This window comes from Letharia lupina, assembly GCF_014066315.1.
Source record: "Letharia lupina isolate WasteWater1 chromosome Unknown contig_10, whole genome shotgun sequence".
In the NCBI taxonomy this organism is placed as follows: domain Eukaryota; kingdom Fungi; phylum Ascomycota; class Lecanoromycetes; order Lecanorales; family Parmeliaceae; genus Letharia; species Letharia lupina.
The window spans coordinates 2,000,686-2,015,749 of record NW_023502979.1 but is presented as its reverse complement, the minus strand read 5'-3'; the positions used below and the strand labels follow the sequence as shown (position 1 = coordinate 2,015,749).

The 15,064-nt window shown below is 39.0% G+C and overlaps 4 protein-coding genes across 4 annotated transcripts; 3 read left to right on the top strand and 1 right to left on the bottom strand.

The window, feature by feature from the left end:
- Positions 1-6,064: 6,064 nt before the first annotated feature.
- HO133_000575 (uncharacterized protein) lies at positions 6,065-7,186 on the top strand (the record flags this gene model as incomplete). Its single annotated transcript, XM_037291514.1, has 4 exons — positions 6,065-6,154; positions 6,210-6,430; positions 6,507-7,053; positions 7,106-7,186. 4 exons carry the CDS (start codon positions 6,065-6,067, stop codon positions 7,184-7,186), a joined length of 939 nt encoding a protein of 312 aa, XP_037152949.1.
- A 427-nt stretch (positions 7,187-7,613) lies between these two features.
- Positions 7,614-8,859, top strand: HO133_000574 (uncharacterized protein; the record flags this gene model as incomplete). The annotated part of the gene is made up of 3 exons (XM_037291513.1): positions 7,614-7,667; positions 7,745-8,473; positions 8,533-8,859. 3 exons carry the CDS (start codon positions 7,614-7,616, stop codon positions 8,857-8,859), a joined length of 1,110 nt encoding a protein of 369 aa, XP_037152948.1.
- A 972-nt stretch (positions 8,860-9,831) lies between these two features.
- On the top strand, positions 9,832-11,848 carry HO133_000573 (uncharacterized protein; the record flags this gene model as incomplete). The annotated part of the gene is made up of 3 exons (XM_037291512.1): positions 9,832-10,476; positions 10,524-11,665; positions 11,722-11,848. The coding sequence occupies 3 exons, from the start codon at positions 9,832-9,834 to the stop codon at positions 11,846-11,848; spliced, it is 1,914 nt and encodes a 637-aa protein (XP_037152947.1).
- A 1,000-nt stretch (positions 11,849-12,848) lies between these two features.
- On the bottom strand, positions 12,849-14,750 carry HO133_000572 (uncharacterized protein; the record flags this gene model as incomplete). Its single annotated transcript, XM_037291511.1, has 3 exons — positions 12,849-13,575; positions 14,066-14,370; positions 14,721-14,750. The coding sequence occupies 3 exons, from the start codon at positions 14,748-14,750 to the stop codon at positions 12,849-12,851; spliced, it is 1,062 nt and encodes a 353-aa protein (XP_037152946.1).
- Between the last annotated feature and the right edge of the window lie 314 nt (positions 14,751-15,064).

Sequence of the window (15,064 nt, the reverse complement as noted above, 5' to 3'; positions counted from 1 at the left end):
TAGTTATAAAGATTATAATAACACTTTATAAATAAAAGAGTTTTAATATTAGAATTATACTTAATATAAAGAAATAGAAGTAAATAGATAGTAGATCTCTATTAGTCGATATATTAATAACGATAAATAGATAAAGAGTTAATATAAGAATAGATAGAAATAATATATATAAATAACTTTAGAAGTTAGATAAACGGCTAGTTAAAGAAATAATATAGTTTAATATATCTTTTTTAATAGAAGACTACTATAAATGAGAATTTAACTATAATAGATATTAGAATTAAGTCTAAAGTAATATTATAGAGAGATTAATAGTTATAAAACTCGCTCGCTATATATATATATTGAAAACTCAATAAAAATAATAACTTTTAGTATTTCTAGAAGTATCTTTCTCCGACAGTAATAGCGACGGCGATATTATATTCTAAGTATCTCGCTAATATATCGTCGATAGTATATATCTATAGATATTAGAGATTTTAAAAATAAAGAGAATTAATAAAGAAATAACTAAATAATAATAATATAGTTAATTAATGCAGTTATAAGACTAAAAAGAAGTCGAATCTAAAGTTAACGAAGAATTAAATAAAGCCCTTTAATTAATTAAGGCCTCTCGATTCGTAAACGTAGAAATCTTATTTTAATATTAAATAGCTTAATATGAGATATATAGTAATTTTCTTTATAGTAATATTATATAGCTAAATTTAATAGATCTATTAATAATAATAGCGAGGTTCGCTAATAGCGTTATATAGCTTTAAACGTAATTATAGTATAGAACGATTAATTATACGCGTTTAAAGTACTTAATTTAAGATTATTATTAAGTATTAATATCTTAAATAATCGAATAATAGATATTAAAAAATAAGATCTTCGAAGTTAAATTTAAGTACTTATAGTAAGTCTTTAAACTTTTAAAGAGGCCTTAAAAAGCATTTATTCGCTATTCGTCTACTATATTCTTATAGAAATCTCGTATATCATCGATCTCATTTATAGTTATATCGTTTAATTCTTAATTTAGCTATCTTCTTTTCTTCGGCGAGATCTTATTCTTAAGAGAATTACTAAATAACTATTTATTATATTTATTAATAATCTTATTTATCTTATTCGCTTTATTAAAAAGTAGATATAAAGCTAATTTAATATATAATTAATTAAGATTTTATTATATAGAGCTCTCTTATAACGTACTAGCGTATTTATATAAGTCTTTTATAAAATACTTAATTAAGTAATAACTATTCTAATAGATATTAAATAATAAATAAAAGACTTTTTTAATATTCTTAAAAAATCGAGTATTAAGAGAAATATATCTAAAGAGGTAATCGAAGTTAAATATAGAATTATATCGCTTCTAGAATATAATTTTTATTTCGCTATTAAGATACTTATCGAATAAATTAATCTCTTTTTATTTATCTAATTAACTAGTAATATTAATAAGAGAGTTAAAAAAAAATTCGAGCTAGCTTACTATCGATAGCACTATCTTCGCTATTAGAATTAATATAATATTTTTATTAGAGTATTAATTTCGCGTAATTATAGAAACTAAATCTATAAAAATATAAATATATTTAATTTAAAGTATAAGAAATTAAGTTAATATTACTCTACTTAATTTTATACTTTAAAATAAGATAGAGCTTTATACTTTATAAGAACTTTATATAATTTTAATAAGTAATATTCTCTTTATCCTTAGATACTCTAATAAATAAATTATTTTATATAAAAATTATAATTTTATTTATCTTCTCGGCTATATAAATAATAAGCTATTTCTCTATTATAATATAACTCTATTTATTATTATAAAATGAGATATATACTTAAAGTATTATAATTATATAGGTCTAAAATAAGTATATAAGAAACTTATTAAGTATCTAAAAGTTATTCTTTTTAGATAACCCTATATTCTTATAATTTTAGAAATCTTATATATATTATAAATATAAGAGATTATTAAATATATATATATTTTTTAATTTTCGATTACGTTTATTACTCGCTATTAATTTTAAGTTAGAGTTAATATTATTAATCTTTTCTAGATTAAATAATAAAGTACTTACTTAATATATCTTATAAATAATTATAAAATAAATTATTTTAATATAAAATAAGATTAATATAGATATTAATTAAGTTATTCGACTATAATTAGAAATCTCTTACTCTATATAACGTTATTTAATACTCTATAGATAAGAGAATATAAGTTAATTATCGTATATAAGACGTAAATTAATACCCTAATAAAAATTATCTTATTTGAGTTCGATTTATTTAAAATGAATATTTTTAAGTATCTTAATATTATCTTTTATAGTACTCTTATTAGTATCGATAAAATTAAGCGAGTAATTAACGATTTCTCGTAGAAATAATTTATTAATATAAGATATAGAATTAATTAACGATAATTAATCTTTATATAACTATTTTTATTATATAGGAAAAGCGTTATGAATAATAATATTTATAAGATAATCGATATACTAATACTATTAGTCTATAACTTTTTTATTACTATAAATCGTTAAAAAGGCTAATTTATCTTCTAGCGAACTTTATTTTTACGTAGTCTAGATATCTTTAATATATAGAATATATATAGAGGTTTAAAATAATCTATTATTAAGGCTTTAAGCTTATAGAAAGATATATCGCCTTCTTAAATTATATAATTAATAATTATCGACTTTAACTTTCTATTACTATTTATTCTCTATTTCTTAACTCTCTATATTTATTTTAGATTATTATATTAAATATAATAGTTATTAAAATAATTAATATACTTAATTACTTTATTATCTAAATCGCTACTTTTCTTAATATATCGTAGAATTTCTTAATAGCGAATAATTAGTCTAAGTCGATTATAAAGCTTAAGAATTAATTATTTAACTTTACGCGAATATATAAGAATATCTAATTAGATAGAAATCGAATTAGCTTTAATCTTCTATTATTAAAAATATATAATATTAAAAATTATTATAATAAGACTAAGTGAAGGTCGTAGGAATTTTTTATTCTTCTTTATATGCTAAGACTATATTATAATTGATAAAAATCGATAAATATATAATACTTCCTTTTTAATAGCCTTTAACAGCCCTTTTAGTTTTATATTATAGAGCTTCTTTAAATTAATATTCTTATTTTATCTCTTAAAAAGATCTAAATTATTAATAGCGAGAATCTCTCTCTATAGTAATTTCGAAATCTACTTTATTTTTTCTAGCGAGGCCTTTTAACGACTTAGTTAAATACGTTTAATAGATCTATTAATTAAATTATTCTTTAATATAATATTAAGTAGAAGATCGACTTTAATATAAAGTTTTATAATAAAATTACATTATAGAGATTCGTCTTATATAAGATTTTTTTAATAATAATCTTATATATCTTTTATTAAGTTATAGAGGCTTAATTTTAACTCTTTTATTATACTTATTATATTCTAAATCTTTCTAATCTTTATCTTTCTTATCTTTCTCTTTTTAATTATACTAATCATCTCTAGCGAAGTATTACTTTTATTTCTCTCTCTAAAACGAGGCGTAAATATAAAGGATTAAAAGACTACTAGCGAATATCTAATAATAGATAAAGTAAACTTTATAGCGATAATAGATAAATTAAATATTAATTAGTAATATAGAAAATAATTAAAGATAAAATTTATTTAATAAAGTCTAGAGATTCTTATTAAGATCTTATTAAGACCTCGTTAAGATCTTAATAAAATCTCTTCTTAATAAGATCTCTTCTATATTTAAACTAATTATTCTTTATTAATTTATCTTCTTATCTTATTAATCTTCTAATTAGTTATAATCTTCTTTCTCTTCTTATTTAATATTATTTAAATTAGAGTTATTATATATAATAAGCTTATTATATTTTATCTTATTATATTACTTTTCTAGATAAGTCTTATATATAAAGATCTATTAATAAATTATTTAATAATATATTTCTAATATAGTCTAATTATCTAATACGCTATATATAGAGAGTATAATTATAGAGCTTTATTATCGCCTTAATTTTTTTTATATAATCTTATATAAGAAGATTCTATTAAAAATTCTTAAAGTAAAAAAAAATATTATTTAATTTCTAATCTTTTTTAATAAAGAATATATTAATTACTATTAGATTTAAAGTCTAATATTCTCTACTATTTTCTTAAAATTATAGCGTTAAAATAATTAAATAATATTTAATTAAATTATTCTTAATAATAATATAGATCTTTCTATATTTAAAGACGTCTTTTTCTATATTTCATATATCTATTAAAAACTCTAACGTCATATAAGATATTTTTATTTATCGATATTATCGCTATTAATATCTAACTTTATATTAAAAAAATAAATTATCTTCGCTTCGCTCTCCGCTCTATTCTTCGCAAGTTTAATTACTTATTTATTTATATATATCGTCGTAGCGATACTCTACTTACTTACTTACTTACTTACTTACTTACTTACTTACTTACTTACTTACTTACTTACTTATTTACTTACTTACTTACTTACTTACTTACTTACTTACTTACTTACTTATTTATTTATAAAAGTTATCGCGGCGATAAGTTATCGCGATAATAAATATAAATAAATAAATAAGTAAGTAAGTAAGTAAATAAGTAAGTAGAGTATCGCCGCGATAATTTATTATCGCAATAACTCTTATAAATCTAGTCGTTTAAAAAATAAAGAGAGACTATAAAAAATAAGAGAAGACTATAATATCTAATCGAAGTAATAAACTAATTAATAAGGCTACGCATTTTTTCTAACACGTTATATTATTAATTTAATAAGTATTATAATAATTATTCTAAGAATTAATATATTATAAGAGAATTTCTATATAATATTACGCGTTTATTAAGATATATAATATTCTTAAATATTAATATCGCTACTATAACTAAGTTAGCTAAGTTTTTTAATAAAATAAAATTAAAAGCTTACTTTTTAATTATTATATTATAGCTTCTAATTTAATAAGAGTTTATTTAACTATTTATTCGACTTTTTTTAAGAATTTTAAAAAAGGCTATATTACGTAGTTGCGTATTTTTATTAAGGATCATATATACGTAGGGTGTGAATTTTACATATCGGGCGATACACCAAAAAATTAAGTCTTGGCAGGGTTTCCTACTCAGACCCACCTCAAGGCCGGTGGGGCCAAGCTGAGACTAGGATTGGCCACTTGCTGCAGCTTAAGCAGTGGGCGCACCTCCGCCAGTATCAAGCGCAAAACCAGCCCACTTTTTCCTCTCACCGTCCAACAGGGGCATCCAAGCTTTTCTCTTTTTCCACAAGGTTGATCCATTTGAGAAGATTGTACTGGAATGATACAATCAGTGTTTACATCATGAGTGAAAAGCTGCAAGTTTGGCAGCATGCACCCCACAAGGCTCGATTCCCGCTTTACCTTACTAGATATTATGCGCCATGGATCCTAGATCTCGGGTAGATTGAGTTGGCTCGCAAGGTCAAGTTTCATCCTTGAATGAGGCTGTTTTGATTGGCGAAGAAAGCATTACTTTATGCATGATGATATATTATGACATGTTCGCTTAATTTTTCCCCTTTTCCAGTTTTTCTTTTTCATTGATTGGGAGACGGGTGTCGCATAGGCAGCTCGCCCCTGCCCTCGGAAGTCTCTTTTGTGAAAAAAGGGCCGTTAAGAAAAACACATCGGACGAAACTCCGCGGAGGGAGGGCGCGGCATGAAACGGATCACCAACATTTTAACATTTTAGCTGCCAAGAATTTGGGAGAAACTATGCAAGCCAAGTGAGGGGTACCAGGCAAAATCAGAGAAGCCTACTCCGTAGCCGAACGTCAAACTTGCTCATTATTACACATGCATAATGTTGGAGGTACACATCACTTTCGTCATTTGCTTGGCTAAGAGTTGGTGATAGTAATCGCATGGATATTCTATGACCAACGAACATCTGTAACGTAGCTTCGATCATTATAGAACTTTCAACATGCCTGTCTCCACCATGGGCCGAAAAAGTGCAGACAACTTTGATGGAAAGAAAGCATACCAAGCACAGGAAGAAGAAGGAGTCCCATTCGTAAGTGTGCCGGATGTGTTGTCTCCGAGAGCTGTAGATTGACAACACTGTCCAGTTCGACGATGGGCGAGAGATTGAGTTACTGCACTTCGTATACGGTCATCCGTCAATAGAAGAGATCCGGAATTCTCCACAGAGAGTGCTGGAAGCCATTGACGAATACGGTCGCACCAAGAAGTATCTCATGAACGTTGGTAACGATAAAGGGAAGATCGTTGCAGACTTGATTGCGGAGCGGAAGCCTCAAGTAATGGTAGAGCTTGGTGGATATGTAGGGTACAACCGTGTAACCGTGATCCTGGCTGAAAAATCCATAGCCAATTTCAGAACGGCGAGTCTGACTGTTGAGCAGGTATTCTTGCATTTTGTTCGGGGACGCTGTGAGACAAGCGGGAGGCAGAAGGTATTTCAGTCTGGAAAGGAACCCAGAATTTGCGGCTGTGATCATGTCGCTGGTAGACCTGGCGGGTTTGAGTGACACGGTCAAGGTCGTCGTGGGTTCCAGTGCCGACTCGATCAAAAGACTCCACGCGAGTGGTATTCTCACGCAGGTCGACCTAATGTTCCTCGACCACTATAAGCCAGCGTATACCACTGATCTTAAACTTTGCGAGCATTTAAAGCTGGTGACTCCGGGAGCGGTTCTGGCCGCAGACAATGTCATCAAGCCAGGCAATCCACCATACCTAGAATACGTTCGGAGCAGTGTGTCAAGTAAGCAAAAACAGTACGAGTCTGGTGAGACGAACGGAGTCGAAACCACTGGCTTTGGAGACAGATGGAAGGATCAATATAAAACCCGCGAAGGGGAGGAAAAGTTGAGCACGGAAATTAAAGGGAATCCAAACTTGGTATACGAGAGCGAGCTTGTCAATAGCTACGAACCGACAGGTGTACCGGTACTACTATCGAGCAATGTTTCATCCAGTGGTGTCCGCTAATTGGTAACAGGACGGTATCGAGATCACAAGATGTATTGGAGAAGTCGAAGTCGAAATGAACGGAAAAAGGAACGACTTACGGCAATCTTAGCCATGGAATGACATAAAGTAGCACTGTCCATTGCTCGATTAGAGCCAGCTCAGTGGTGATGAGATGCGTTCTCTCCAGGCACTGAAGCACGAAGGAAAGACAAGGAAAGTCAACATTCAAAGCTGGTGGTAGAGGAAATAAGAGTGTTGCGCTAGCTTGCTTTTCATCTCATCAGGTTTCTTCGACTCTTGCTCATCGCAAAGAGGTCAAAAACGTTATCACTTGTCATGAGAAGAAATAATTGCGTATACTAAAGTTGCAGGCCCCCGTAGCAACATTAGTGATTTCCCCACCCTCCAACTTTACCCAGCTCTCCGTGCTCCCCACTCGGAAAGCATGCTACCCATGACGATGGCGGTCTCTTGCTCACCACTATTGCTCTTTGGCCTCAAAGCTTGGATCTTGGACCCAGGATAATATTTGAGCAATGACTCCTACGACCTACAACGTCGCCGTCATCGGCTATGGCATGTCCGCTAAAGTAAGTCAGACCCACAGCCGTCAACCAATTGCCCGTCAAGCTCAAGAGGTCTTCTCCCATGCTGATTCCCACTGCAGGTCTTCCATATCCCCCTAATCCAAGTCATTCCAGAGTTGAAGCTCTACGCCATCGTCCAACGTACCCCACAGTCCAACGATGACGCCGCGAAGGACCACGCAGGCATCAAGAGCTATCGCTCAAGCGAAGAGATGGTCCAAGACTCAGATATTGACGTCGTGGTAGTTACGACAGCCCCAACAAGTCACTTCGAACTCGCCAAATTAGCTCTTGAGCATGGCAAACATGTCGTCGTTGAAAAACCTTTCACACCCTCCTCGAAAGAAGCAAGCGAGCTCATTGCCATTGCAAAGAAGCATGATCGGCTCCTCACCGTCTACCAGAACCGGCGATGGGATACCGATTTCCTGACCCTCTCAAAGCTGCTGGAGCAAGGAACACTCGGCCGCGTGGTGGAATTTGAGACACACTTCGACCGACACAGACCTGAGGCTCCAGATCCTGCGAGTACCTGGAAGGCAAAGTTCGTACCTGGTGGAGGGGCGGTGTACGATTTAGGGACACACTTGATAGATCAGGCAGTAGTGGCTTTTGGCCTACCGGACAAAATCACTGGATTTATTGGGTCCCAGCGGGAGCACAATCCTGGGAAAGTTGAGGACTCGTGTACTGTACTGCTTCACTATAGTAACTCCGGTTTGCTGGCAACCGTGAAAGCTGCGGTGGTGAGTCCAGAGGTTAATCAGCTACGGTACTGGGTGCGGGGGGACAAGGGAAGCTACAAGAAGGTGAATTACTTACCCTGTCTATGCGTGTCTTAACCCGATGCTAATTGACCCCGATTTAGTTCCACCTGGATCCCCAAGAGGACCACCTCAAAGCAGGCAAGAAGCCTGGTGACTCCGGTTTCGGCGTTGAATCGAAAGAACGCGCGGGCAACTTGACGACCGTACAAGGCGGTCAGCCCAAGACGCAGACGCATGCCAATATCGAGCCCGTCACATACAGCGCTTTCTACAGCAAATTTGCCAAGGCATTAGCTGGGCAAGGCGAGGTGCCAGTGAAGCCTGAGACTCCAAAGGATGTCATTCGCTTGATCGAGCTGGCAAGGTTGAGCTCGAAGGAAGGAAGGACACTGGATATCAGAGAACATTATGCGGAGATAGATGGATAGCATTCTATATAGAGTAATGTAGGCAGAATACAAAGTCATCCATCATCATTCGCATCTCTGCACTTCTCTCAGAGATGTTCTTAGCGTTTGTATCCTTATTCTACCGGTGAAGCTACGCGACGTGAAACACACAGCGTTGAGATCCTGCTCATTTCCAGTGCCGACAGCATTGATTGATTGATTGATTAAGTCATACTGGACATCCTACGGGATAACCCGCGGGCTTCTCAGGCGTCAAAGGCCCGGCCAGATACATCGTCCTCCAGGCTTCCCAGACCCGGAATGGATGCCCTCTCTATCTAACACAAACCCTTACGGGCCCTACGCCCCCACATGATGATGATTGGGCCCCCAGAAACCCACTGTGCGGCCGCACAAGCACCGAAACTCCCCCGAGAGTCCACTGTGCGGCAAAATTCACTAACGCCTACTGTAAGAGAATGAGATGAAATGATAAGCCAAGTCCGACATGCTCATAGGGGCTACGAGCTAGCCTGGTGCCCCCAAGAGCGCCCCATTATCCATGCAATTTCCAACTTGCCGTCTCCATGTATCATTGAATATCCTATATCAAGTAGACGTTCTCGAGTCATCAAACAATACCGGTGTCGTAAAGAGGTGTCAATTTGCCCCATGCATCGATCTTGAGATATGTGTGACGCTAGGAAACTTCTAAGCGATCTTTCCTGGTGGCTCCAAAAAAAATTGTGAATTCACCAAAACTGCTTCACAAGTGAAACGCTCAAGAAATTCTCTCTCGACCTAAGTACAGAAGACAAGAGGCTGTACATGTTACAACTTCCATAGCATTTCCCAAGCGACGTCGTTGTCACCTCTCCGCGAGAGCGTCACATTTCTCTTGCTGCTTAGGCTTCAGCCAATCGATAAGGCCCCACCAGCCCACCGACATTCCTACCGCAACCGCATCTTCGCCTTCTTCTTCACTTTCTCGACACCTCACCACCCACTACCATGGTATCAGCCTCGAAAGCAGCCCGTCAGGCCAAACGCGCCGAGGATGGAAAAGACAAAAAGAAGACCGCAACTTCGAAACTCTCCTCCAAAGCAGCCTCACAGAATGGATCTTCAGCCTCTTCTGTCAACGGCGACGAGACGCCACCCCTACTCGACGGCGATGGCAACGCCTTACCCGATGACGAGCAACCCGCAACGACGAATGAGAAGATGAAGGATGTGAAGAAGCTAACGGATCAGATGGACAAGCATGGCTTGTCGGATCGTGTCACAACTGGTGTGCTGGCATCGCTGGCTACGAGTCGGGATGTGAAGATCAACTCGGCATCGCTTGTGTTTCACGGCAAGGTCTTGATCACTGACACTACCCTCGAGCTCAATTATAGCCGAAGATACGGTTTACTGGGAGAGAACGGATGCGGGAAGTCTACACTCTTAAAGGCAATCGACAAGCGAGAATACCCAATACCAGAGCAAGTTGATATATACTTGTTGAATGAGGGTGCTCCCCCAAGTGACTTGGGAGCGCTGGAATGGGTTGTGCGAGAGGCAGAAATTGAGATGGAGAGGTTAGACAAATTGGCTGAAGAGATCTTGGAGAAGAATGGGCCCGAGGATCCTATCCTCGAAGATCTTTACGAGGCATGTCTACTTCAACGCTCTCTTCTTGGGTATGCTAATGTCAATAGCGAATGGAAACTATGGACCCTTCAACCTTCCAAACTCGTGCCTCCCTCATCCTGACTGGCCTCGGCTTTAACAAGCAAACGATCCACAAACGCACAAAAGACATGTCCGGTGGATGGAGAATGCGTGTAGCACTCGGCAAAGCTCTCTTCGTCAAACCCTCCCTTCTACTCCTCGACGACCCAACAGCACATTTGGACCTCGAAGCCTGCGTATGGCTGGAAGAATACCTAAAGAAATGGGACCGTACCCTCATCCTCGTCTCTCACTCCATGGACTTCCTGAACGGTGTCTGCACGAACATGATCGACATGCGGATGAAACAACTGATATACTACGGTGGTAACTACGATTCATACATTAAGACTCGCTCAGAACAAGAGACCAATCAAATGAAGGCGTACGCGAAGCAACAGGAAGAAATTTCGCACATCAAGAAATTCATCGCATCTGCAGGTACCTATGCCAACTTGGTTCGACAAGCAAAATCAAGGCAAAAGATTCTCGACAAGATGGAGGCGGACGGGTTCATCCAGAAAGTAGCAGAAGATCGAGTCTTCACCTTTCGTTTTGCCGATGTCGAGAAGCTGCCACCTCCAGTCCTCTCGTTTGACGACGTGACCTTCTCCTACTCCGGTAACGCGAAGGATGACCTCTACAAGAACCTAGACCTTGGTGTGGACATGGACAGTCGAACGGCTCTCGTGGGTCCCAACGGTGTCGGGAAATCTACACTTCTCCGCCTTATGACTGGCAAGCTGTCACCTACCAACGGGGTCGTTTCAAGGCATACCCACTTGAAGCTCGGCATGTACAGCCAGCATTCCGCCGAGCAACTGGACCTGACAAAGTCGGCTCTGGATTTCGTGCGAGATAAGTACTCAGACAAGAGCCAGGATTACCAATACTGGAGACAACAACTTGGCCGATATGGGCTGTCTGGAGAGTCACAAACAGCATTGATGGGAACATTGTCAGAGGGTCAGAAGAGTAGGATCGTATTCGCTTTGCTTGCTATTGATGGGCCGAACATGCTGTTATTGGACGAGCCTACGAACGGATTGGATATTCCCACAATTGACTCGCTGGCAGATGCCATCAATGCATTCAGTGGTGGCGTTGTGGTCGTTTCTCACGATTTCAGGTATACCTCTACCCTCCCTCTTGCAGTGGGGTTGAACGCTAACAGTGGCATTTCAGATTACTTGACAAGATCGCCAAAGACATCATGGTCTGCGAGAACAAGACGATTCGACGATGGGACGGCAGCATTGGCGAGTACAAGAACTACTTGCGGAAGAAGATGGTTACGATGGGCCAGGTTTAGCCCTGCAAATCCTCGACAGGAGGTTGGGAAATTCATCCGGATGGTTTCGGTCATCAAAGGCAAAGGATAAGTCTACGTCTCATTAGGCAGTACAGCCTCACAGCGAAGTTTTGCATGTGAGCCGCATCATCGATGAGGCATGGGCTGCACAATCATAGAGGCGTTTAGAATGACAGGTTTCCTTATACCACCAGAAAAGTACTTCTTCATGAGATTCATGCACACCGTACTGCTCCATGCCAGGTTGTGTTTCCCACACCGGTATTACTCATTGCAACCCCGCAGAAAAAAACTCCACCCTCCACTCTACCTTCAACCAGCCTGCAGAATCGCCACCCACGTCTCTGCCTTTGCTGTCCGTTTCAGCGAGAGTGGGAATGTGTTCCCAGGAGAATCTTCGAGCCCAACGACACCAGTAATATTCCCGGCGTAGACTGAGCTCGACGGTCCTCCTGCCTTCATAACGATTGTCATAAAGGTGTCAACACCTACTGCGCCAATCCGATTCTTCGCCCGATCTAGCAATGACAGCCTGCCCCATACCTTATCTCTTCGATCACGCTTTCTGAACAGCCTTGCGACACTTCCCCTCGCGACCTCGATCCGTACTGTCACGCTTCCGTGGCCTTCGGCTCACATTGAAGAGGTAATCCTCGTGGTGTGTAAGGATGCTCATATTTCTTGCCTATCAAATTGCTAGGTATGTAACCGTGCTAGCCATACCTGGTATGTGGCCTGGCAAGTAGCCACTTCCACAAAGCACCCCCTTTGAAAAGCGAGCCACCATGCCAGAACAAAAAAAAGCTGATGAAGTGCATCGTCGACCATATGAGCTACCTCGGCCTCCCCTAGCGGAAAACAAACCAGCATGGGGTCGTGAAGTCGTTGGCAATTTGCCTGAAATAGTAAACCAGATAACCCGCAATTCCATGGCAAACTGGCCATCAATCAAGGCTTTCCAGCTTGGCCTTGTATGCAGCCTTCGACTCCTGCTGATGGCCTAGCAAGTAGCCACTTCCGCAGCGGTGCCTCTGACTCGCAGATTTTTGACGAGGTGGTAGTTTCTACCGGGGCACCCATTTTTTGTGATGTTCTTCTTCATCGTTTCAGAAGCAAACGCCGCTTTCTTTTCGGCCTTGGTCTCATGTTCGGGCTCTGCCTGTGACATATTCCCAGATGATTTTGTAGTTGACGTGGTTCGCTGAAAGTGCGGCAGGCCTGCACCTCCACACAACGTCCAGTTCTTTGGCGTGATCTGGCCGGTATTTGACATTGCGCCAGTCGATACTGTACCTATTCGTGGTTTCGGACAGGTCGAGAGCTGCCGGTCCGACGGCCGTTGGCCATACCTCTCCGCCTTCCGCGAAGCGATGTGACGCTGATCTGTACGTGTGCCATTGTTGAGGCGGAGATGTGGACTCGGAACGCATCGCTTGTCTGCTTTGGAGTCCTCGAGGTACATGGCACGTTGACTTCGGGGGTCCACGCAGATGCTTAGACCCGTCGTAGACACCTTTTCTTTCGCCTCTGTATTTGTCTCCGGGCCCACGCTTCGCCAATGGTAGGGACGGGACAAATCATCGCCACAGAGTGAGACGACGATGCGCCTTATTTTAGAGGCACGGTCCCGGTAGTGAACAGCACTCGGAACACCACCAACAGTAGTACCCGATGCTCTGCAGAGAGCTTGTAGTACGTAGCGTTCGAAAGAGAATTTTGAGAGCGGACTGTAAAACAAATTGCAAATGAGAAATGTTGATGATGTTCATTTACGTGTTCACAACTCAAAGTCTCAGGCAGGGTCAACAGGATGATCTCCTCTTGACGAGAGATCAGCGTCGAACGTATTTACTGTCTGAGCGTACGTCACCACGTATGAAAACTTGGGAAAACATTCCCAGTGGAGGATCTTCTTGCATGCTCGAGGAAAAATGGAAGAAGCAGACTCAACATATCCTATTTTCGTTTGCTGACAATCAGACCCTCTGATATTCACAGGTCCTGGACTTTGTGTTCTTTCAAAGCGACTCGCTCAACAGACTCCCCTCAGACGAGTATGCCAACTGATAATAAAATCTTCGATTTGGCGTCGATGACACTGGCTCCGTAGCACTGGAAACCCCGATTTGAATCATGCAATCAAGAACATCCACCAAATTTTGAATGAGGATATAACGAAACTTGCATAGGCAACAGAAAGAGCATTGAAAGAGATACGTGTTCGACAGAGCTCTGTAGCAGTTCAAAGGGCTGACAGCCCGCAAGGCAGGTGCTGGCGGGTTTCCCATCTTCCACGCTTCTTTCATACGATCAGGATATTCCATTATCGACAGCTTGGGGGGCGGAGTTTCTGGGGGCGGAGAAGAGCTTGTAGATTCCGACATCAAAGAAGTGAGAGAATCGTTGCTCTTCGCAGTAACAAGCTTGCCCATCTGATGTGGTCTGATTGAAATCTCGAGCTGCTCCGTCTGGCTTCCATTTGGCATCAGCTGTGGTGCAATCAGAAACTCGGTCTTGAAATCCTTGAACGTTATAGAATCCTAGACTCGCTCTAGATAAGGGAGAGGACACGAGGAGAACTTAAAGCAACTCGTCGCTTTTGCTGGAGTAGATATCCAGTCATGACAACTCGCTTTGTGTCAGCAACTCCGAGATGACGGGTCTGAAGGTGTCGGGATTTCTTTGCGGAGACGTTGGGGAGAAAGAAAACGTGAGCTCTCTGTAGACTTGCATGACATGGTCGATTCATCTCGTCTTACCGTCCGAGAATTTGGAAGAAGCACGCCACTGGTATCTCGGTGAGTGTCGATGCAAGGATAATCCTGATGAAAATCTCCAGCCTTCTTGGAAGTCTAAGCTCGTTCGATCTCACAGCTGAGTCAAACGCAGTTTCTAAAGTCATGGTGTTGAGCTAAATATGGAATTCAAAAGCCAAGTGATGGGCAATTCTGCGGCTTGTGTTGAGCAATGCCATCTTCACATCGCTCCACTCGTTCGCTAGGTCTGACATTGGCCAGTTGGCTGATCTTAGTACGGCCAGATTCAATTGGCCTCACTAACAGGAGAATATTCACTCTGACATATTTCGCTTTCGTAAAACCTCCGTCTGGTATCAGCTTGAACTGATCAATCGCAGCTGCAAGAAGATATGCTGGATGTGGTTGGTATGTTGACTTGACGTGGTTTTTTGCAAAAGGTCGAGGCAATGTCGCGGCC